Here is a 25,233-nt window from a genome sequence, read left to right as displayed (position 1 = left end):
TTTCACGCAGGGCCACCCCAAGCAGTGTCACTTAGAAGGTGACGTTTGAGAAAGGACATGCAGGAGGTAGGGAGCCCCCCATGCAGATGTCAGGGCCAAGAGCTTTCTGGGGATAGGGAGCAGCAAGCACAGAAGGCTGGAGACAGCAGTGTGTGGAATGGTCAGGAGCAGGCAGGCGATCACAGCCCGGTGGGATGAGGAGGGAGAGAGAAGGCTCAGAGGGTGGAGGACCTAGAAAGCCACTGCCTTCTTTGAGATGGAAACCCTATGGGGCGGGGGGTGGCATGATGTCCCATGTGCACATTTTATTTATTTATTTTAAAGATTATTTGAGAGAGAGAGAGAGAGAGAGAGAGAGAATGCACAAATGGGATGAGCAGAAGGAGAGAGAGAGGGAGAATTTCAAGCAGACTCCCCACTGAGTGTGGAGCCAGACACTGGGCTCCATCCCATGACCCTGAGATCATGACCACAGCCAAAACCGAGAGTTGCCTGCTTAACAATGGAGCCACCCAGCCACCATGTCCCCTCACCACGTGCACATTTTAATAGGAGCCTTTTCTCTATGATCTCGAGAAAAGATTTCCCCTTGGGAGCCTGAAGGCAGAGAATGCTGGGCACTGTGAGGATTCAACTGACCCAAGTAGGCCATGGTGGCTCCAGAAGATGACCCATTGCCATGCAGGAGGAGGCTCTGTGTGAAGAATTGGGAAAAAGCAAGAGTGCAGCCCCAACATTAACAACACTCTTCACGGAATCCTTCTTTGCCAGGCTCTTTCTTTCTCCTGGCACCCCAACCTCCCTCCTCACACTACTGGATTCCCTGTGTGTCTTACGTTTCTAGTTTCGTAATTTGGGAACTTGCCTTCACAGGGAGCTTGGGGCTGTCCATTTCCCACACTGATGTTTCCGCAGCGAGCAGGATGCTCCTCAATGGTCTCTTAAAAATCTTGACCCCTCACACATCTTCCCTTGTAACTAATGCCATATGTGTCCTCATTTATTATACTTTATTCCTCCTTCCAGGTGTTACAAGTAATTATCTAGTCTTCTGTGAAAGATGTTTATATTGGAACCCTCATTGACATCAATCCTTGTAGTTACATCTTAGGAGAGTGTTGGAATACAAATCCTGAAGACAGGCTAATTTTAAATTCTGTTTCTTATTCTACCTGGCATTAAATGAAGTCAAATAAGTCTTTTTCAAATTTGAGGGACATGGAGGACTACTTTAAAAAAAAAAATCCTCTAAAACTTCCAAGGTTGAATAGACTTATTCCGCAAAATAGTATCCTTTTAAATACATCTCAATATAAATGAGGACATAAACATTTTATATTCCTACAACTGGAAGGACCCAGTGAAAGTTAATAAGTTAAATGTAAATTTTAAAAAAAGTATTCCAGTTAGCTCTGTGAATTGAGTATCACAGATGCTGGCATTTTACGGCTCCTAAACTATTCCCCCAGGATGCAAACAAGGCCCTGGCTGGTTGGCTTGGTGTCCCTGTGCCCATGGTCCCTCCCCCGAGTGCACCTCCTACACTTGGTACCAGACCATGGGCCTCCCACTTGTTGGGAACACATCCCTAGAGCTCTTTCCTTACGAGTTTCACAGAACTTCCTATTCCCAAGATGATCTAAAACTCTAGAACTGGTATGAGGCTGAACTTCCACTATAGTTTTTGGTTAAATGGCAGCCAAACAAATAATCCAGCATGACTTCTCCTAATTGTTTAGATAGTTATGACAATATCTAATATGAGCATCTCAAAAAGAACCTTCAGACTGCATGCCTGTGGCATCCAGTTGAACAAACACAGTTCTAATGTCAAGGACCTAGCTTCCTTTCTTTATAGCATTGGGTGTGCCTGAGGCAATTAACCTGCTATGTTTTCTGCCAAAATATCCATCTCAGGATTTTCATTTATTTTATTGGTCTATTGTCAGGTGGTGACATCACCCGTTTACATTGTGTTTATATTTTTAAAACTCCTTAGTACTACTTTGGTAAGCATTTACAAACCAGTCTCTCAAAGTATGAAATGTTATATCAAAGACTGTGTCAAATATAACATCAAACACTAAAACTGTGTTTCAGCATTTTACATGACCAGAGAATTTCTGAACTGGAATGGACTCTGTCAAATTCATCTCTGCAATATCTTGCGGAAATAGTCATTTAGCCTGTGTCTGAAAACCTACAGTTACTAGCTCATAAGGCAGTGTAGTCCATTTTTAAGTTAGAAATTTCTTTATATTGAACCAAAGTCTACTGCTGTCATTTTTGCCTATTAGTTATAATGCTATCTTCTAGAACCAAGCACAAATTGAATCTCTCTGGCAAAGGATAACTCCTTCACCCCTGTGATGATGACAACTCCCTCCTTCCTCAGCCTGTCCTCCCTAGACCGATGTCCTTGGTACTTTCCATCCTCCTTATTTCTCAATGCTGAGTAACAAGGACAACAGCACAGTGATTGCTTTGGTACATTGTGCATGCAACCCAATTCCTCACTAGAAGCTTCAACAGATTATGTAATCCATAGACTGTATCTAAGAAATGGGCTTTTATGTCAATTTTTGTTACTAGAGTTAAGATTGTAAATGACTACAACGTAATATGTAGGATTATTCTGTTAAAAAGATAGAGATGGAACATAACTTAAATGTGCTAGCTTTGGCAGCACATATACTAAAATGATAACTAAGCATGTGCTGGCATACATATATATAATTTATTTACTTCTTTCTTTTTACAAATGGAGAAAGAAAATCTGAAAGCCTGAAGAGGCTCCTACCGACTGGGTAGAATGGAAGGTCATGAGCACCCAAACTATTCTGGCTCTCTTCTTGAGTCCTTTCCATAAGAACTCCTTTCCAGACCAAAAAACAGGATCCTTCTGGTCATGACAGATCCTCCTGAAAGAACCAGGCATGGTTCTACTACAACCAAACCCCATGAAGACGCGGTGTCCAGCTGCCCTGTCTTCTTTCTTATCTTTCTGTGTGCAGGGTCCCTGCCTGCAAAGCGAGGAAACAGGGTGTGGTCAATAAGGGCAATGAACCTACACTCACCAATTCTCCCACTCTGGTCAGAATCCTGGTTCTCTATGAGGGAGAGTAACACACTGGACAGAAACGATGTGGGAGCCTAAAGCCCCACAAAGGCCAGATCCCAATCAGAAGGAAGAAAAGTCCTGGTGAGGCTCACCTGCAGTTCCTTCCCAGTGTCACAGTGGGGACCTGGACAGCAGCCATAGCTCCCTCAAAGGTATGGCTTTTGTGTGGTTGGTTGGAACATGTTGTGCAGGTAGGTGTCTGCGTCCTCCACAATAATACTGCAGCTGATAGTCAGAACTGCACATAAAAACACATTACTGTACAGAATGGTAATAACATGTTTGTGATTCATTGTTTTCTCCAACAGCTGGCTGCCCCAACTCCTTGATTAAAGAGCTCCATCACTTCAGGATTCTTGGAGAAGAGCAGGTGAGTCAGCCTCTCAAAGGCAGCGCCACAGTGTCATGAAAGATAGACACTAATGAGACAGTTTGGGCTCTCTCCAGGGAGGCAGAATATGTCTCCTGACCCTTGGCGCCCTAAAATGGGGAAGAAAGCCACACCATAGATATGTGTGAGGACACTCTTTTCCTCTTCTATCCATCAGACCTGACAGGTTATTAATTGGTACATCTGCTATCTGCCAGAGTATTTCATCTCAGGACGCCGACAGTAAGCAGGCATAACGTATTGGCAGATAAGCAAACAAGTAAGTGCCCAGATGCATGATGCCTAAGAGATCAGTCGTCGCAGGTGGTCTGACATGATGTCTGTGGGTGAGTGTGAGAGCTCCTCTCACCAGACCTTTGCACTTTGTGCATGTTCTCCATATTTCACTGCGACTGCTTTCTCTGGATGTGAATCTGTGACTTATATACAAAGGATGACCCATTAAAAGTAGATTATTTAAGTACTGTGGTACTCAGATGACAGATTCTAAATGGATGTGCTAAGTAAATAATTCAGGGTGCTGAATTATACACACATACTTTTGACTGCATAAAAGTAAATTTCTTAATCTTTGTATAGAATTACAGCTTCCATGGTATTATGTTAAACCTTGATGTCAAGTTATTCTTGAAATGCTTACACCAAATAGTTGACAGCATGAAAAGGAGACCTACCTCACCCTCTTACTGGCTTTTACTCAAAGGACATCTTTGCCACATCTGACCAGGGAATATGCAAAGGAAGATGAGTTTTATTGATGCGTTTTTGGTCAGTATGTTTTTCTTTCATACATGTATGTTGTAAAGTTGGATAACTGTGTCCAACACTAGATTAAAAACAGAAAGGAAAATTGAGGAAGACACAAAGAGATGGAAAAACATTTGATGCTTATGGATTAGAAGAATAAATACTGTGAAAATGTCTATGCTACTCAGAGCAATTTACACATTCAATGCAATCCCTATCAAAATACCATGGACTTTCTTCACAGAGTTGGAACAAATAATCCTAAGATTTGTATGGAACCAGAAAAGACCCCAAGTAGCTAGAGGAATGTTGAAACAGAAAACCAAAGGTGGGGGCATCACAATGCCTGACTTCAAGCTGTATTACAAAGCTGTGATCAAGACAGCATGGTACTGCCACAAAAACAAACATGTAGATCAATTGAACAGAATAGAAAACCCAGAAATGGACCCTCAGCTCTATGGTCAACTAATCTTGGATAAAGCAGGAAAGAATATCCAGTGGGGAAAAAAGTCTATTCAATAAATGGTGTTGAAAAAATTGGACTGCCACATGCATGAGAATGAAATTGGACCATTCTCTCACACCATACACAAAGATAAACTCAAAATGGTTGAAAGTTCTAAATGTGAGATGTGAATCTGTCAAAATCACAGAAGAGAACACAGGCAGCAACCTTTTTGAACTTGGCCACAGCAACTTCTTGTGAGTCACATCTGTAAAGGCAAGGGAAACAAAATCAATAATGCACTATTGGGACTTCATCAAGAAAAAAAGCTTCTGTGCAACAAAGGAAATAGTCAACAAAACTAAAAGGCAACCTATGGAATGGGAGAAGTTATTTGCAAATGACATATCAGATAAAGGGTTAGGACCTAAGATATACAAAGAACTTATCAAACTCAACACCCAAAAAAACAATCAGGTCAAGAAATGGGTAGAGGACAGGAACAGACATTTCTCCAAAGATACACATGGCTAACAAGCACATGAAGAAATGCTCCACATAAGTTGTCATCAAGGAAATACAAATCAAAACCACAATGAGATATCACTTTACTCTGAGAATGGCTAAAATTAACAAGACAGGAAACAACAAATGTTGGCGAGGATGTGGAGAAAGGGGAACCCTCTTGCACTCTTGGTAGGAATGCACACTGGTGCAGCCACTCTGGAAAACTTGTGGAGGTTCCTCTAGAAGTAAAAAATAGAGCTACTGTATGACCCAGCACTTGCACTACTGGGTATTTACCCCAAAAATACAGATGTAGTGAAACGATGGGACACCTGCACCCCAATGTTCAGAGCAGCAATGTCTATAATAGCCACACTGTGGAAGGAGCCACGATGTCCAACAGTTGAATGGATAAAGAAGATGTGGTATATACGTACAATGGAATATTACTCAGCCATCAGAAAGGGTGAATACCTACCATTTACATCGACGAGGACACAACTGGAGGGTATTATGCTGAGCAAAATAAGTCAATCAGAGAAAGACAATTATCATATGGTTTCACTCATATGTGGAATATAAGAAACAGTGCAAGGGACCATAAGGGAAGGAGGGGAAACTGAGTGGGGAAAAATTAGAGAGGAAGACAAACCAAGAGAGACTCCTAATTCTGGAAAACAAACAAAGGGTTGCAGAAGGGGAGGTGGGTAGGGGCATAGGGTAACAAGGTGATGGGCATTAAGGAGGACACATGATAGGATGAGCACTGGGTGTTATACTATATGTTGGCAAATGGAATTTAAATAAAATTTTAAATTTTAAATTAAAAAATTTTAAATATAAAAATTAAAAAAAAAAACCAGAAAGGAGTTAATAGGGGGAGGATAAAAAAACTAAAATTATTTTCAATTCCTTGATTTAACAGGTTTCAGAATGTCTCCTTTATATTTTCATACTGCAAAATCCAGAATTCAGCAGGCATAGTGTTTATTCAATTGTAATCAAAATCAGTTATCCTTCATTGTAGGTAAGAATTAATAACTGACTCCTGCAAACATACCTATTTAGGAAAACACATGTATCTCCCAGCCATTTTCCTGCGAAAGCCTGAGAGATTTCTTAAAGTAAGAATTACTGATTGTTGCCCTGACATTTCCACTCAGATAATGGAGCCCTCTCTTCTAACTTGTACCAATATTTGCAAATTATTTCCCTATTTGTGTTAGAGTCATTGGTGATTAGTAGGGAAAGAAGCCAACTGTAATCATCTCCTTGGATTTGCATACAAGTCAGGCCACTTTGCATTCTCCTAGAATTGTAATCGAGCCACAATCTAAATCACTATTATTCTGATTAGTTGTGCAACATGGGGTCATGGTTTATCACAACAATTTGATCTTTGTTTCCTGAAAAAGCACTTTTCCTTCCTTCCTTCTTTCTTTTCATTCAGAAGATACTTACTGAGCACCTACCTACTCAGGTGCTAGATACCATTCTCAGTTATAGGAATATAGGAGGGAGAAAGAAATACCAATGGACAACTGTGATGTTATGTACACACAGACACGTTCAATATTCATTATGTTAGGTGGTTATTATGGCCATGGAGAAAAATAAAACCAAAAAGAGGGTAGTGGTAGCTGGGGCTTCGAAGAGGTGAAATTTATATCAGGTGGTCAGAAATAACCTCACTGAACAGGTAATTTGTCAGTAAAGACATAAAGGGTGTGCCGGAAAGCATCCTGGTGACATCTAGGAAAGGAACTGAGTACAGTTAGGGAATAAATGAGTACAGAAGTTCTGAAGTGACCATCAGTAATGCTCATTTCATGTAAAAAGTATAAAATATAAGGTGTGGTTGGAGTAAGGTGAGAAGAAATGCAAGAGGGTGTGAACTGGAAGCCTTAGGCAGGAAGCATTTCTAGGAGGAAGACTGATCATCCATGCCTCCTGCTGACCAAGCACCAGCCCAGTGAGAAATGAACAATGGAATTTGAAACTTGGAGGTCATTGGTGACTTTGACCATGGGGGAGAGAGGGCAGGGAGGGAAAACCTGCTTGAATTGCTTGAATTGGGTTCATGTGAGAGGAGGAAGAGAAATGGGAGACAACAAATGTAGGTAACTTCTTTTCTGAGGAATTTAGCTGTAAAGGAAAGCAAAGAAATGAGGTAGCTGGGGTGGGGGAATATGGAATCAAGATAATTTTCTCTTTTACAGGAAAAGCTGAGGCATGTTTATAGGCCACTGGGAGTGACTCTGTAAAGGAGTAGGGGTTGGTGACATAGGGGAGAGGAGAGATGGTCAGGAACAATGTCCCTGTCCCCAAGGACACAAGAGAGTGGGGGGGGGGGGGATGAGAAGAAAGGGGAATGGGAAAGGTAGTTGGTCCATTAGTTCTAGGTCCCAGTGAGTCCAAAGAGATTTTAGAGTTTGAGTACTAGCAAGGTTTAGCTGGAAAAGTAGGTGCTAGCTGACGAGTGAGATCCTTGGGGCACCCGGGTGGCTCAGTGGTTGAGCATCTGCCTTCGGCTCAGGTCATGATCCCAGGGTCCTGGGACCGAGTCCCACATTGGGCTTCCCGCAGGGAGCCTGCGTCTCCCTCTGCCTGTGTCTCTGCCTCTCTCGGTGTGTCTTTCATGAAGAGATAAATAAAATCTTTGAAAAAAAAAAAAAAAGAATGGGATTCTTGACATTGAGATTACGGAGGCTTGCAGGGACTGGCAATGGCAGGGTCAGGGGAGGGCCGGGAGTGCTGGTGGCCGAGTTAGTATAGAGGAAAAGTTGACTGGAAAAGTTGAGGCCAAAAGTTTGGGAAGCCAGGGCATTGGAAGGGTGACCCATGTGGACACTGAGATCCTCCAGAATTATTACCAGAGCAGACTGGGAAAGAGTGCTGGTGAGCCACAAACTGAAGCTTCAAGAAATGGGGGCAGGAGGAGCAGGGAGAGAGAAATTGAAGGAGGTAAGGCTCAGGAGCTCCTGCAGAGGAGAAAGTGCACCCAGTGGAACCTGGTGGTCCGAAACTCAAAGGGTGTCAGGAGAGAAGAAAACTGTTCTACTTAGAGCGTTGCAGAGCAATGCTTGGTGGTACAAAGTGCAGAAAGTATTTGAGGGAGCTGCCAGGGAAGTGGTGTCAAAGGGAAGAAGCCAGTTTCAGTGGGGGAAGAAGGTGAGAGGAACAGTAGGTGTAGATTGAAGTCACAGGGCAGGTAGGACTGTCTGGCCCTGGCTTCCCCAGCACAGGGGCAGGAGCTGGGGCAGCTGGAGGGCAGAGTAGGGCAAAGCAATGTACGGAACCACGTGGGCATGGGGGTCTGATAGGAGAATGACAGGGGAGCCAGGAACTGCTTCAGGGACTGATATTAACCGGAGGTGTCAGTCTGGGACATTTCTATCCTGATGATACATGACAAAAGCTAGTGTCCTCAGGGCAGATGGTGACTGGAGCTCCAGAGAGAAAGCAAAGCATTCCAGCCCCACCGCTCCTGCAGGTTAGGGTAGGGCAGCCTTTCAGGGAGCTGGTACAGCATTTAGGCTCTCTCTTGATGCTTGAAGCAAATTTTATTACTTGACAAAATGAGATTTTATATTAATGTGTGTTACCAGTGCCCTTGGACACATCACTTCAGTCGCTCACTAATGTGGCTTTTCCATTCGTAGAAAAGGAAGAGAAATGGTCAGCCATGTCTTAGAATTTTTGTGAATCAATAGGATTGCAATGTAAGTTGCAAATATTAAGTGCTACGCGAAAATGTTTCTGATTTAAATACTACTTGCATTATTTACACTCAATAGATTGAAGTGGTAGCAACAAGGTAGGCAATAAAATAAGTGTGATGTGCACCTAAAAGTGAATTGATAAGATGCACACAGATACTGCTTAATTACTGAATCCATTGCTGGATGGTGGAGATAGATGCTTATCAGTCATCTCATTTCTTTGTATGTGATTCCTTTCCATTTTCATTGGTCCTTAAAAGGCCCTTGATTTTTGAGATCTAGATTAAAGATAAATCATTAAACACTATAAATAATTACCTTCCTACAATAAAAATATAATTAAAACTCCTTGTAATTTAACGTAACACATTTATATTAGCTTTTTGGCCCTGTCTCTGACTTGTGTTTATAATTCACGTTCATAAAGCATCTTTCATCCCTCCAAGTCCAATCTAATTGGCAAAGATATCATCACATAGTAGGTAATTAAGCTACTCCAAAGTTTAAGGTGAGCCTTAAAAAAAAAAAAAAAAAAAAAAAAGGACAGAAAACCCCACCAGGAATAATATCTGTCAGTCCATAGGGTTTTGAGAGCCTTCAGAAGAACGGCATTTCAGAAATACCTCTACTTATACCAGGTTCCCCCACCTTAGGTTCAATCACTAATCACCAGAATTATGAAGAAACAACATTCAAACATTCATGTATTCCACAAATATTTTGTGATTATCTTTTATTGTACTACTATTGTGCTAGTGTTAGGTAAAATGGTAAACAAGGAAATCACAAGAACAAATCATGGTAGGTGCTATGTTGAAAACAAACAGTGATTGAGATTTGACGTATTTTAGATAAGGATCCATAAATTTTGAGAAGGCACCCACTATTCACTGAGCTGGGATCTCAGTATTGGATAGAAGAGCATTCAAAGCAGAGAGAAGCACATGTTCAGTGACACACACACCCAAGAGGCAAAGAGATTGTTCTGTTCAAGCCACTAAGTAAAATCAATGTGGCTGGAAGATAATGAGCAAGAGGGACAGTGATGAAAGACGAAGACCATCCACACCATGTAGGCCATGATCAAGATTTGGATTTGAAAAAAAAAAAAAAAAGATTTGGATTTGATTGAGTTCAATAGGAAATTCTTGAAAGTTTAAGCAGGGGGCAGGCATTAACTAAATTACATTTCCAGAATGTCAGTCTTGCTCCAATTGGGACAACATCTGGATCAAGACAGTTGGCAGAGGAAAGAGAAGGAAGTGAATATCCAGAGGTAGGACACAGGTCTCAGGGATTCATAAGCTGAAGGAGTCCTACAGTTTTATCTCACCGAGAGCCATAAGGTGGTAGGAAGGTGAGAATGGAGGTGAGGAAGCTGGGGCTCACCTCTGAACAGATTTGATAGGCCTAAAGCATTGAGAAGGAGGCAAGTCAGGATTTGGATATATGATTCAGAGCTCAGAGGAGACAGAGGTCAGGGGTCAGAGATGGAGAGATAAATATGGAATCTTTGGCACACAGATGGCATTTTATTTATTTATTTATTTGTTTGTTTATTTATTTATTTAGGTTTATTTAAGTCATCTCTACATCAAATGTGGGGCTTGAACTCATGACTCTGAGATTAAGAGTCATATAGTCTTCCAATTGAGCCAGCCAGGCACCCTGGGCAGATGGTATCTTAAATCCATGGCAGTTGCCAAATGGGAATTAAAGACAAGGGGCCAGGTGAATCCTAAGGAGCTCCAACATTTGGAAATGTGTTAAAAGAAAGGAAAGTCCAGGAAAAGACAGGGAGAAGGAGGTGGGAGGTGATGAACACCACAGTGCCTCTGGAGGAAGTCAGAGGCACTTGAATTTGGAGGCCAAGAGTAGTACTACTCAAAGCTGTGTCTCAGGGACTGTAGTAAAGGATAAATAACATGTGTCCATGGGCCACCATGCCCTATGCTGACAGCCCTTAAACCCGTATGTGTTCAGCAGTCCTGTTTGCAAAACCTCCAGAAGTCTATGGTGTCACATTCACTGTTAGAAACTTTCATGAGGAAAACACTTAGCAGGAGCCCCCACTCCATAGCATTGCCTTCCTGGGGGCCCTGCCATGGCCATAGAAAGGACAAGGGATGAAGAAGCCAATTGGTTTTGACCTCCTTTCCAGAAGATCCCATAACCACTGGAAGTCAAAGTATTTTTTTGACATCATGTCATCAGGAACATCTGAAAAAGAAGAAACTTCAGGTCCCCAGGCTGGCTCAAGTGGTGGGGCATGCAACTCTTGATCTGGGGGTCATGAGTTTGAGCCTCATGTTGGGCATAGAGATTACTTTGAAAAAAATAAAACAAATAAAAATTTAAAAATAAAAAGGAAAAAACTTCGTAAATTGCAATCCAGGATACAGTCTATTGCTCCAATTATATTTTAGGTGTTGTTTGATCTGTTTTCTCCTTACATCTGATTTCAGCCATCCTAATGATTATTTTTTCTATGCAGTGAATAAGGTCCAGCCCTTTCTCTAGCCAATTTACTTCATCAGTCAATGACAGATGTCCAGGGATGAAGAAAACATTATTAGCAACAAAACAGAGACTACAAACAGGAACGTGGCAGGCACACCCACAGAGGCTGTCACCAACTCCCCCAGGGCTAACTACCTGCAAATGAGGAAAAATAAGATTAAGGTTACTGAGAATTTAACGAGTGTCAGGTTGTTGTTTTTTTCCCCCAGTTCTAACACATATAGAAAATAGGGCATCCTCCGTATACCAAGGAGAAATGGACTAATCATAAATGTGTGTTTCTCTAGGAGGTTATTTTAGATTTTTTTATTCAAAGAGGAAATTCCATAAGAAACTATTTTTCATTATTTTCTAAAAGGATGACTGAGGAAGAGTGAGCTGGAAAAAAAATTTTTTTAAGATTTTATTTATTCATGAGAGACCGAGAGAGAGAGACAGAGACAGAGACAGAGACAGAGACAGAGGGAGAGGGAAAAGCAGGCTCCCTAGGGGGAACCCGACATGAGACTAGATCCCAGGACCCCAGGATCACGACCTGAGCCAAAGGCAGACGCTCAACCACTGAGCCACCCAGGTGACCCTAAAAACATTTTTTTTTTAATAAAAAGGAAAAAACAGAAAGTGGAAGCCGCTTGGTATTGGAGAAAGAGTGGTCTTTAGAGCCATAGCCCTGATTTCTGATCGGGGATCAGAGGTGTCCTGCCTGCGTGAAGTTCAACAAAAGACTGAACTTCTGTGTGACTCCATGGTTTCATCCTTTTAGTTCCCAGAGTAGACAAAGAAGGTGCTGCATGGGCAAAGTGTTGGCGCAGTGGCTTGGCAAAGAATAGTAGCTCAGCAAATGGCATTTCTGATGGGAATTTGAGGAGGGAGGACCCAGGGAGGAAATCCCCAGGTGCTGGTGGCTAAGACTTAGCAAAATCCAGAGTTTAAGGAGGGAAAGCAAGACAGGTCCCAGCCTACTCCGTTGGGTTTGTCTTGTAGCTATACCTGAGTGCCCCCAAAAGGATATTCTGAAAAATTCCGCCGCAGAACAAAAACAGCCTCCTTCCCTGCTCAGAGGATTTGAAAGGCTGCCATGGAGCTCTGGGATTGCTGACAAGCTGTGACTCATTTGACAGAACGTTTGCCAGTTTTCTCAGACTTCAGTTTTATCACTATAGTATTCCTGTACTTTATATTTCCTGCAATCTCAAACTTGAGGTTCCTTTTTTGCTTTCTTTTCTTAGGAAAGCATGCAAATCAGATATCACAACAAGGAGGTACATGTCTTCCCACACAGGTGTTTTGGGTGTTTTTCCAGGAGTACAAGATTGTCAGGTGCGGGGCCTTCCCAGCCCGACTCCTCAAGTGACCACCAGTGCTTAGCATGCAGTCAGTGGCCAGCGAGAAGGAGGAAGCTAGCTGCCCCATGTGGGATTTGAACATGTGAACCTTGCTTCATTAGAGAACAATATTCTACCCAACTCAATTCTTCTACCTACCCGCAGACTCCCAAAATACAACCTCTATTTGATTATACTCTCCCATGATTCATTATTCAGATTCTTAAAATATCAGTTTATTGAAACTTGTCTGAACTTTACATTTTAAAAGGAATATCTTCTGTGCTTAGGAATATCCGTGGGAGTACACATAAAGACTGAATAATTTATTTCTCGAATAAATAAAATATAGACCATAGCAATGAGTTGAGATTTTTACCTAGGTAGGTCATACTAATGGAATGCATTTTCACTATAATCTGATGAAATGTAAGAAATGTTTTAAAAAAATTTTTTTCCTTAGAGAAATGCTTTGTTAATATTCACTTTCAAAAAATTTTTGCGAATACCATGTTGTCACTCTAAATTATCTTAGTTATCTGTCTGTGGATTATCCATTTTATGAAAGTATATCCATAAATTTGCAGACTAGTTTTAATAATATCTTAAGCAACATTTGTTGGCAGGTTAAGACGAATACATCCACACACACACACACAGGTGCGCACACAGTCACAGTGATTCCAAAGATAAATAGTAAGTAAGGGATTTTTAGAAAATTTTGAGCTCACCTGAGAATAGATTCTACACAGACTTACCCACATTGCAAATTAATCATGTTCCTTCAGGGCAGCCCGGGTGATTCAGCAGTTTAGCGCTGCCTTCGGCCCAGGGCATGATCCTGGAGTCCCAGGATCAGTCCCATGTCGGGCTCCCTGCATGGAGTCTGCTTCTCCCTCTGCCTGTGTCTCTGCCTCTCTCTCTGTGTCTCACATGAATAAATAAAAAAATCTTTAAAAATAAAAAATAATAATAATAATGTTCCTTCAGTTCTCTTCCTAAAATGCCATTACTGATAAGTGAAAAAAGCACCTGCATATTATGCGAGTAGTGTCAACAGATCGGTATCTGTTCACTTTCCCCATTGGAGTCCATTTATCTCTTTACCACTATTGTGTGTATTTTGCACTCAGATGAATCTCCATATTCTGCCCTATTTAGTGCTAATTTGTTAAAACTCTCTAGTAAATAAATAGTTGGGTTCTTTCAATACATTGTCAACTTTGTGCCAGTAAGTGGTTGAAAGGAATCCATGGAAATGTCTGCCATACCTTGAAGGGAACCAAGTATCTCTAATGACATACATATAACTACATGTCTAATTTCTTTCCTTAGCATATGAAACTTTCTGTGACTACTAACTCATTACTGTCTTTAGGTCACATGTTTGTTCTTATAAATTTCACAATGTTAAAAAAACAGTTGTAAAGCACTCAGTAGGCTTGGGTTTTATTTCAGATGTGTGTACTTTTTAATTATCAGAAATTACAGGTATATAAGTTAAAATATTTGTCTTTAGAAAAGAAATCATATGCTCAAATTCTCTTGAGTGTATCACAAATAGAATAATTATAATTAAGTCATTTTTATAAGCTCCTTAGCTAATGAGCAGAAAGAAAAATATAATTTCACATTTCATCAGTAACTAAGACCACTGTGAATACTGTCAGCAAGAATTTCTAAAGTGTTATTGGACTTTGTCCATAGGTTAACTTCTTCCTAGATAAAAGCTGCCATTCAGGGATGACTGGGTTGCTCAGTGGTGAAATATCTGCCTTCAACTCAGGGCATGATCCTGGAGCTCCAGGACTGAGTCCCACATCGGGCTCCCCACAGGGAGCCTGCTTCTCCCTCTTCCTGTGTCTGTGTGTGTGTGTGTGTGTGTGTGTGTCATGAATAAATAAAAAGTATCTTTAATAAAATAGCTATCATTCATAGTAGTAAAATCACTTAACTAAATTAAGTAGTTGGGTGATCTATCACTAAATCAGAAAATAGCCAATTGCTTGAGAGCCATTTATTTAAAATAGAAAACCATCCTACATCACTCTTATTAATTCCCATTGCCATTGATTGTTTTGTTAGAAGAATTAAATTAATTGACACTCACTGGAGTTAGATTCCATTAATTCATCCTACAACAGTTTGCTATTTACACTATGGATAAGATACTCTACCAAATTCAGGAGAAACAAATACAAAAAAGCACTAGGGGGTTGTGGGTGTGCAAAAGGTCTACATTAAGATCTGAAGGGACTGAATAATCTGGGTCCCCTGGGCTCACAAAACTGAACCAGCCAAAGATATCTTTGGAAACAAGGCCTCACACTGAGCAGAAATGTGTTTGGAATAGAGAAGGGGATGAGGAAAGAGGAAATCTAGTTAAAAGTGGGGTAATAATTCTGGGAGCTCATGGAAAGTGAACCCCACAAACCAGAAGAGGAAGCTCTTGAGCCACCAAGAGCTATGCTGGATCCTCCTTGTTTCTAAAGTTTACTTAGAACTGATCTCATGTAAAACAGTGCAACAGCGAGAAGCAAGGTTAAATCCTACACAAAGTTTTTAAGAGGTTACAGAGAATGAGGAGGAGAATGATGTCCTGAGAGGTAAGAAAAGCATGTTAGTCAGGTGGAGACTAAAGTCACTATTTGCAAAGGAACCATATGATAAAGAAATCATACAAATACAAATAAATAACAGATATTGTCTTAAAAGAAACAGAAAATGAAAAGGAAGAAACTTCTAAACCTGAAAGTAAAGTGAAATGACAGATTCCAGAGAAGTTGACAGATGTAGAGGGTGAGTAAAGAAGATCCAATATATGTATACTAGAAATCCTGTAAGAAACATGTCAAAGCAAGAAAATAGAGCAAACACTGAAAATTAATTCAATGCAGTTTCCTTGAATCATGAAAATTGATCAGAAAATGACCAGCACCAAGATACATTCTTACAAAACTACCAGATTCTAAAGAAAAAAAAATATCCTTTGGGCATCTGGGTGAAAACATTACCAACTCAATGTGTAAAGGGAAAAAATAATCAGATTGTCATCAGGCTTGTCCATAATGCCTTCCACCAGAAGCACAAGAAGTAATACAGTGAAGTTGCTCAAGGAAGAAAACCTGGGAGGCCAGAATTTTATATCCACTCAAATTACTTTTCAAGAATAAAGGCCCCAAAGGAACCATCACCAATACATATGCAAGACCTCAGTGAATATTTTTCTCATATACTCCTTCTGGGGAATTTACTGGAGAACATGCTTCTAACAACCAAAATTGCCATAGAGATGCCAATATTAGGACTGGGGGTGAACATGAGATATGTTTGTGTGTGTGTGTGTGTGTGTGTGTGTGTGTAGACCCAAGATAGCATGAAAATTAAGGAAAAGAAAGCATAGTATGGAATGGCCATATGCTTCAACAATGCACATAGAGTATAATTATTAGAAAAATTTGGCAGGAGATATTGTATAGCATGTGAAAATATATGTGAGGCTTTTAGTAATCATATTCATAGTGATACTGGTATTGTTATTCTAATACCCTTGTATGTGTGTGAGATAAAGCAAATGAGCTATCGTGGAATATAGTTTTCTTCCATCATCCTCTGTGTTCTTAAGAACCAGTGTAGAAGAAAGGAGATATAGCAGATGTTAAGTAAAAGCCTGAAGCACTGAAATAGCTACCCTCCTAGCAAATTTCAGGTGTACGATATAGTATCATTCGCTGTATTACCATTTTGTGCATTAGATCTCCAGAACTTATTCATCTTACAAAACTAAAACTTAATACCCATTTTGGATAGGCATAAAGGTTGAACAGTCCAGTGGTACAGCACTGAGCTGAACACCTCAGAGGGGTTTGAAACATATGTACTGAAATCACTCACAGTCGTGTGAGGGGATATTTGTGTGCCAAAGCCATGTAGGGGTGGGAGGGACCGAGGAGTGCCTTATCTCTTATTCCTTACCACCTGGCTTAAATCCAACCTCCTGCCTACTCTGCACTTAGCAGCCATGTGTTGTAGAGAAACATAAAATTCTGCTGACTGGTTTTCCTTTCAATGCATAATCTCTGCCTACAAATGGGTTGTTTAGTGCTGCCTAGCAATAATGCTAGCTCCTTCTATCCGTTTCCTCTCCCCTGGTCATTGATGTCTTTCTTCTCTTCTCAAATATTCAACACCTCCTTTGTCTGTCTGCCCCTGGGCCCAAATACTCCCTTCCTTCCTTTGCTAAGGACTGCGGCCTTATGCCCTTCAGGCCAACCCTTCTACTCATGCTTGAGATCCTGCTCCTCCCTCTGCCCAAGGACAGAGCTTGTTTCCTAGCTGACATCATCAATACTCTCCTCTCCTCTTTCCACTCATTCCCTTATATTATTTCCTCAATTTCAAAAAATCCTTTATAATCCCACCACCCTCTTTAGCTGCTCTCCTATGCTTCTGTTCTCCTTTTCAGCCAAACTCCTACAGGAAGAAGTACCCATTCTCACCTCTTAGAATTCCTTCCCTCCAAATCTGTCTTGACTCCATTTGACTCCACTAAGACTTTTGGCTCCATGACTCCACTGAAAATGGCTCTTGTCCAGATCACAGTGACATCTGCATTTCCGACTCCAACCAATTTTCAGTAATTGCCTTCTGTGTAGCTCTTAGGACAATTTATCATGACACCCTCCTAGAAGAATTTCATTTCCTTGGCTTCCAGGATACCTACATCCTTTTCATTTTCCACCTGCCTCCTCAGTCCCCTTTGCTGGCTCCTTCTCATCTTTCCTAGAAAAGGTTAGCTAGTCTCAGCCAGCCTCATGACTACTGAGAACACAGAGTCAGATTGTCAAGTCAGACTCGCAGGAATCATAGATGTAACCTTGGGTCAAGCTTTACTAATTACTTCAAGGATACAGGTAATAATGAGGTACCCAAAAAGCACAGAGAAGTGTGGGTCATTTGGCGTGGCTTCCTAGGTCACTTCTCAGCATCTTAGGGTGTGCTTTAGGCCAGACTTAATAAATGAAGTCTCCAGGAAGCTCACAGAATGATCATTAACATGACATCTCTCAATTATATAAACTGTCTCATCATTCATCACTCGAGGAATCATTCATCACATAAGTATTTCCTGCTTAATGTATTCCATAGTTAAGAAATCTTTTCTAGTAAATGCCATTGTATGGATGTACCATTAGCATGTTTACAAGAGGATCTGACCAAGTCATCTTTCTTTCCTGGGGCCAGAAAAATGAGAAAATGCATGGAAGGCTTGATGCTAACCCTTTCTCTCCCAGCCTTCCATGCACATATTATTTCAAAATTTGTATCTACAACCCACACCTTTCTCCTCAACTCCAAACTCATATATCCCATTAGCCATTCAGAATCTTGGCTGTGTAGCAGTTTATCAAATTGAAGATGAGCACAGTGGAAATGGCTCTTTTTTGCAGTTCCCAACTTATACACACACACAGATGTGCATGCACATTCACACGTATACAGACACACCTTCTTCTGAGTCTTCCCATCCCAGTAATACAGTCTCTGTTTTTCTCTTTCTGTGTGTGTATGTATGTGTGTCCTATCTTCTCAGGCAAAAACATTACATTCATGCTTGACTCCTTTTTTTTCCACAGGCCATGTATCCAATCTACCTAAAAATTTTGCTGTTTCTACCTTTAAAATATATCCAGCTGATCTCCCACCTTTACCACTAGCTTGCTGGTTCAAGCCACTGTCATCTCTCACGTGGATCACTGAAAACCTCCTGCTTGCCCCTCTGCTTCTTTCTCCCATCCTCCACCCCCCCAAGAGTCAATTCTGAATATTTCAGCCAGATGCTTGTCTTTAAGAGATTAGTGAAATTATGTCACCCCACAGCTCCAAAGTTTCTGTGGTTCCCATATTTCTCAGAATAGCAGCCAGAGTTCTCCTAATGGCCCTCAGGGACCTACACAGGCAAGATCCCCAAAAGCTCTCTGTCCGCATCATTTCCCTATCTGCTGTCATTCAGCCACACTGGCCTCTGCTGCACCTCAGAGCACCAAGCACATTCTGGCCTCTGCATCTTGGTACCACTCTATCCTTGGCCCAAAAGTCCAGTCCCACAGGTAGCCATGTGGTTCGCTTTTCTAGTCTCCCTTAGATGTTTTAATACACATACCTTCTTTATGAGGCATCCCCTTCCCCCTAATCACCTCTTCAAAATTATAGTCCCTATCTTCTCCAAAATCTGCTTCTTCTCTGCTTTTTATTCTCCTTTCCACTGAAATATAACCTTTCAGCATTTGTTGTTATAGGCATGTGGACGAGAGCAAAGGTGTCTGTTTTATTCACTACTGTATCCCCAGCACCACTGTAGGGTCTGACATATAGTAGACTGTCACCAAATGTCACATAAACTAATTTAGAGTTGAGCAAATCCACTTGACTTGATTTGAGTTTAGAAGTGAATATGATCAAATAACACAAAGAGAACAATAACAGGGCAGTGATAGGAAGGCCCTGGAAACTGTACTGTGTGGCTTTATGCTGCAGGCTGGGGAAACCAGAGAGGGTGATAAGCCACGAAATGGCATGAGGAAATCAGGGATAGAAGAAAGCATGCTTTAAGAAAGAGAATAATGATAAAAGGAATAATGTGAATCTCTTCATCAAGCTGAATGTGCTCAGTATTGCTCAGATATCATGTGGGCTGGATATTAAGGCCTATTTTCAAAATGGTTTTAAAATAGAGGCATAGAGTCCTGAATAGAAGCATGAAAATGACTACTTGATGAGATTGATAATGATGCATTATGTGTCCATAACTTAAAAAGTAAATATGTTTCCTAAAATTTGTATGAAACAAGACTGTTAAATGCAGTTGATAGTAGTAGTATTAAAAACAACAACAACAACCTTGGGGGCGGGGAATTTAGGACCAGTTTCCTAGAAATGCAAAGTTATCTGCTTACCAATCACAGTTGGGAAGGCCTTTTCCTTTATGTTGGATCATACCTTGTCCACCCCACCCCACCTCATTTTTTACCAAAACAGATTAACAAGAAAGCCCACAGACCTCCAGCTATTAATATTTTGACTAAAATAGCACATTGTAGCATTATCACTCTTCAAAACTCATGTTGTTTTTTTACAGTACAACCGATACCAGCAATATGGTGCTGAAGAGTGTGTGTTACAGATGGGGGGCGTGTTGTGCCCCAGCCCTGGTTGTGGAGCTGGACTGCTTCCCGAGCCAGGCGTGAGGAAGGTCACTTGTGAAGGGAGTAATGATCTTGGCTGTGGGGTAAGTACCACCCACACCTCTGGGTGTTGATGTGTGTGTGTTTGGTTTTAGCGAATTGGCAATGATTATATATTTGTTTTATTTTCATTTTCCCTTTGTACTCAGATATCTTTGAACTGATGTATAACAAAACAGAATTTTAGGGGTGCCTGGCTGGCCCATTCAGAAGAGCATGTGACTCTTTGTCTCAAAGTTGTGAGTTCAAGCCCCACCTTGGGTATAGAGATTCCTTAAAAATAAAATCTTAAAAAAAAAATAGACCTTTAAATTCTTATATAGGATCCCAGATATTAACATATATATTCATTGATGTGAAGGAAAAAGTTATATTAAGATTTTCTGCTCTAATTGTTTATCACAGTGTTTTTTCTAAGACATTGTGAATTACTAGACCAGACTTTTAAACTTTTTTTTCCAGTGCTCAGCTGATTCAGAGAAAAAATGTATTATTTTTTCAGAGTTGGCTTTAAGTAGACAGAGTAAAGGCAAAAGAGAATTTCCCATCAGTGATGTCTTAGCAGAATTGTTTGCCTAAGTATTTCAAGAAATAAAATGAAGATTAATATGGAAAACCTGAAATGTTATTGTATCATAAAAATCATTTTAAATAGAGATGAGCAAAACTAATGGTGCCTCTTAGAGAAGCAGAATAAGAAACATGGAAAATGTTTGTTCTAAGAGGTCAACCAATATGACCCAGGCAGCCTCTTGAATGAATCTATGGCTGCAAGCTGACAGGGAAGGTGTGAGGGAAGCATAACTCAAACACAAAAAGCCTTGCTAAATTATAGGTTGAAATGACAAATGGATAATAATCCTGATATTAGATTTCATGCAGGCCAGGAAAGGAAGGAAGTGTATGTGCTTATAAAATGCTATTGAATTTTGATGGGAAAACATTTCTTTTAAAATTGCTACTTCATGAGGAGTTTTGTAGAAGGAGTGTTGATGGCAGAGGCATATTGCCAGGGCCTAATTTTTGGCTGAGAGCTGTAAGTCATCTATGCGTAAGTTGACATCTGTTGTCCTCAGTAAAGCTATCTGTCATGCAGTGGGGTTGCAAAGCCCTGGGCTGAGCCATATAGTAGAGGAAGTGGACGTTAGAAAGCAATGAGATACCATGATGACCCTTCAGGAAAAAAATGCCTCTGGATTAATAATCATGATTACATTAGAATGGAAACACAAGTTATAATTGCTAGCTTTAGAAATTACAGATGTCAAACTGCACTTTCCAGCCAAGAGCATCATCATGTACTGTGTCATCTGCACCAATTGTGTGGGGCCTAAGCAAGCTGCCAAATTCTAGGAAACCACAATGCTGGTGAATGTTTTCTATTAAAATGAGTCACAATAGTTTTTAACTAATATCCAAACTGTATGCTTCTGCCTGCTAATTGCCTACTGTTGTTCCATTCTCTAAAGCTGGATTTTAAGGTCTTAAATTTCTTTATGATCTTTATGAGAAAGAGACTTTCTTTGGCACATCTTCTGCATTCTGTTGTTCACCTTGCTTTAAAGAACTTTGAAGGTTTTATGTAATTTTAAGTTTTGAATAGCTAAATCTTCCCTTTTTTGTACAATGTGACAAAGTAAAGAAGTAGCATACAATTTAAGCTTCAAATCATAGAAAATTACTTTGGGAGTGAATTGAACTGCTTTGATACCTTTGGGTTAAACAGTTTGGGGGCATACCTTACCTAAATGAGAAAAGCTGTCTTCAGGATATTTTTCCTTTTGAAATTCTAAGTAATGAGTTTTATTTTATTTTTATTTATTTGGTTTTGTTGTTTTCAGAAGTGTGCTTGTCAGTTTGTATAGTATTTCTCTATTACTGCTTACAAATCACCCCAAATTTTAACCATTTAATTAATAAGCATTTATTATCCCAGAGAGTCTGGGCATCAAGAGTCCATAATACTTAGATGGGTGGCTCTAGCTCTGGTGCAGGGTCTCTGATGATGCCATAGTCAAACTGAGTTGCTTCACTTATCTGAAGGTTTGACTGGGGCAGGAAGATCCATTTCCAAAATGGCTCTCTCACATGAGTTTAGGACAAAAAAGCTCACTTCCTCACTGGCTAGTGGCAAAAGGCCATAGTTCCAAACCACATGACCCTCTTCTTAGGCTGTCCCCAGGATGGCAGCTAACTTATGTAGAACTAGTGATCCAAGAGACAGAGCAAAGAGAAAGTCACAGCACCTGTGTGACCTGATCTCCAAGGCTTCACTTCCACTTCACTTCTTTCATTAGAATTGACATGCAAAATTCAGCCACCCTCAAAGAAAAGATAGTTAAACTCCATCTTAAAGAAAAGAATATCAAAGAATTCATGAGCATTTCCTGAACCATCAGGGTTTACAATATGAAGAACTTGGAAAGAGAACAGAGGAATAATTTTCTAAAGTATGCACTTAACTTGATGCTCTCCTTTCTATCCCTGCCCTTTTGCCCCAGCCCCCATACTCTTATTCAGGCTTACATTGATTCCTATTACGTGACTTCTCAACAGAGATAAATCGACCTCATCATTGCCCTTTGCCTTCAAATCCTCAACTTTCACAAAAGGTTGTTAACCCAACTAATCTGCTTTTTGGGACTCTGTAGGGTTAAAAAGGAGATTGAGTTGGATGTCTTAAGTTCAAATCCTGGCTGAACCAACTACTAGTGGTCTTAATCTTTCTGTGTCTCAGTCTCCTCATCTCTAAAATAAGATGTATTATAGCAACCCCATATAAGACTATTATGACAATGAAATGAGATCATAGATGTAAAATGTTTAAAACAGTACCTAGCATACAATGTATTTATATTTAATATTTAAAGAAATGTTTAATCAATGTTTACCAAAAGCTTGCTTGAAAGACCCAGAATTAAAAAAAAAAAAACAAAAACCTAAAACCTCTGTTCAGGATAATCATTTGATCTTCTCTTCCAAATATTCTGGAATCAAACCACATCAAGCTAGATCTACAGCAAGGAATTAGGTATCTATGAATTTTAGCCCTTCAAAGAGTTGCTTTTTTTACATAGTACTTTGTCAGAATATCATTCATTCACATTGTGGTCATTATACAGGAAATTTGATACCTGCAGTTCAGAATATCCTAGTGGATTTTTCTATGAAATAACATGGTGGTTATTCCAGGCTGACCTGTGCAACAGGAGCACTTAGGCTTGTCCTGGGGAAAGTTATCCTTGAGGACATGGTAAGTTGCACAACCAATGTGGTGTCCCTCTAAAAGGTGACTGGTCAATAACCTTAAGCCATATTTGTATGCTAGCTATAGCATATAAATGGACCATTATTAAAACAGATTTTGAAGCTCTTTGTCTGGCTTCACTTTTTTCCTTCTTTCTCTTCTCCTTTTTCTGAGTCCTGCTAAGATTTGTTCATTCTCATAAGCTGCCAAACTTTTCTGGATTTAAGGGTGGTAATGGAAAGCTGTCGTATGGTAGAAATCATGGTTAGCTCAGCTTGTTTAGAGACAGAACAGGGCCCAAAAAGTAGAAGTTAGAGGAAGATAAATCTCTGCTTACCTTTTGCCCTAACACTAGGGACAACCAACAATAAAATGGGCTATCTCAGGAAGTAGTAAGCACCTCATCCTACATGATCAATGATTCAAGGAAAATCATTAATAAAAAAGCTATGGAAAAATCATAGAGTTTTGGATGTGATGAAGCTCTAGCCATCATTAACCTCTTTGGTTGTCAGGTTGTAGTTTACGGGTTTAATGTAAGGTATCTGTGAGTCTACCTGTGCTTAATTTTTTTCTCACCTACCAACAGATTCAAAAAGTGCAGCTCTTATTATCTGGGTATCCAAGAAGTGCTTGATGTTATAAAATTAGGCCTTACAGGTGCATTGAGATGTGACCAGGACCACCCATTTTCAGTTTTGAGACACAGCTCCATGTGTTGTACTTACTCCAGGCTTGGGTGGCTCTAGTCTTCCAGTCAGTCAGCTTATCACTACACACCTAGATGGTCCTTCATACATCCACGACTCCTGTGAATACATACAACAGGGAAACATATAATACAATCTGAAGGAACAGATTTCAGGTTTTTAATTGGCTTCTTAAAATAGGTGCTTAGGTTAGTATTTATGACTCTCTTATTTAAACATATAATACTGTCCATTGGAAAATAAGATTACCTGATCCTTTGCTCTACTGTATCACTAGGCTGAACTGTTACCTGCAGAGCAGTGCACATTAGCTAATAAATGAGGACAAGGATTTCCATTTAAATGATAATGTCAGTACATCTCAGAAAGCCTGATAGATATATGATGGTTCCAGCAAATTTATTACCAGGATTCAAGTTGAAGTGTTACACTTGTTACATGCCTTTATAATCTTGACATTATTGTCCTCAGTAAATCCATGTATTTGGAGTTCAACATTCATTGGATGGATGGATGAATGGATGGATATAAACAATGTAAAAATAATATGAATACACTATCACTTTTATTTTCAAATATTAATCATCATTTACCCCAGTATTAGAATTGCTTACAAGAACCTTATCAACAAATACAAAATATACAGTGTTTGACTTGCACACATAATACATAATTCAGAAGAAAATATACTAAGTTCAGAGATCCACAAAAAGTCAATTAGGAACCTGAAAGTACTGCAAAAGTTACAGTTACGTACCTGTCAAAGGCTATGTAGCCAAACTAGAATTTTGTACATTCTGATATATAAAAGTCTTAAGGGTACTGAGATTTTGGTTTTGACAGGAGCACAGAATATTTTCACATTGATAGACAGAACCTAACAAAGAATGTATTTTGAAATCAAATAGCCTGACCTCACTCTCTGCTAGCCTTGATCATATTTTTACTACTGCTTATAAAAATATTAATTGATTTCCTAAGGAATTCATGTTATGCATTATTCTTTACTCTGCCTTATTGCTATTCATCAGAACTATCTCACTAACTTTTATGACTCCAATGTAAAATGTTGACGTGTTGAATACCGGAAAACAGCAACAAAATATGGAATATATTAGTACTCACTGACCTGGGAATACAGAAAGCTAAGGCAATCAAATGTTGTGAGTTTTCCATAAATAAAACATCATTATCTTATTTGGTGTTTTTTGGGTATATTATATGTCTGAGAGAGAATTTCTGATCTGGGAT

At 40.0% G+C, this 25,233-nt stretch overlaps 1 protein-coding gene across 1 annotated transcript in view; it reads left to right on the top strand.

The window, feature by feature from the left end:
* The window catches only part of PRKN (parkin RBR E3 ubiquitin protein ligase), a 1,297,938-nt gene that overhangs the window by 1,092,602 nt on the left and 180,103 nt on the right, over positions 1-25,233 (top strand). Inside the window, exons 8-9 of the mRNA XM_072830092.1 lie at positions 3,430-3,491; positions 19,920-20,069. Of these exons, the coding sequence (XP_072686193.1) occupies positions 3,430-3,491; positions 19,920-20,069 (212 nt within the window). The remainder of the gene's footprint in view (positions 1-3,429; positions 3,492-19,919; positions 20,070-25,233) is intronic.

Source organism: Canis lupus, chromosome 1, assembly GCF_048164855.1.
Source record: "Canis lupus baileyi chromosome 1, mCanLup2.hap1, whole genome shotgun sequence".
In the NCBI taxonomy this organism is placed as follows: Eukaryota; Metazoa; Chordata; class Mammalia; order Carnivora; family Canidae; genus Canis; species Canis lupus.
The sequence above is the reverse complement of the archived record's forward strand: the minus strand, read 5'-3'. Positions and strand labels throughout refer to the sequence as shown.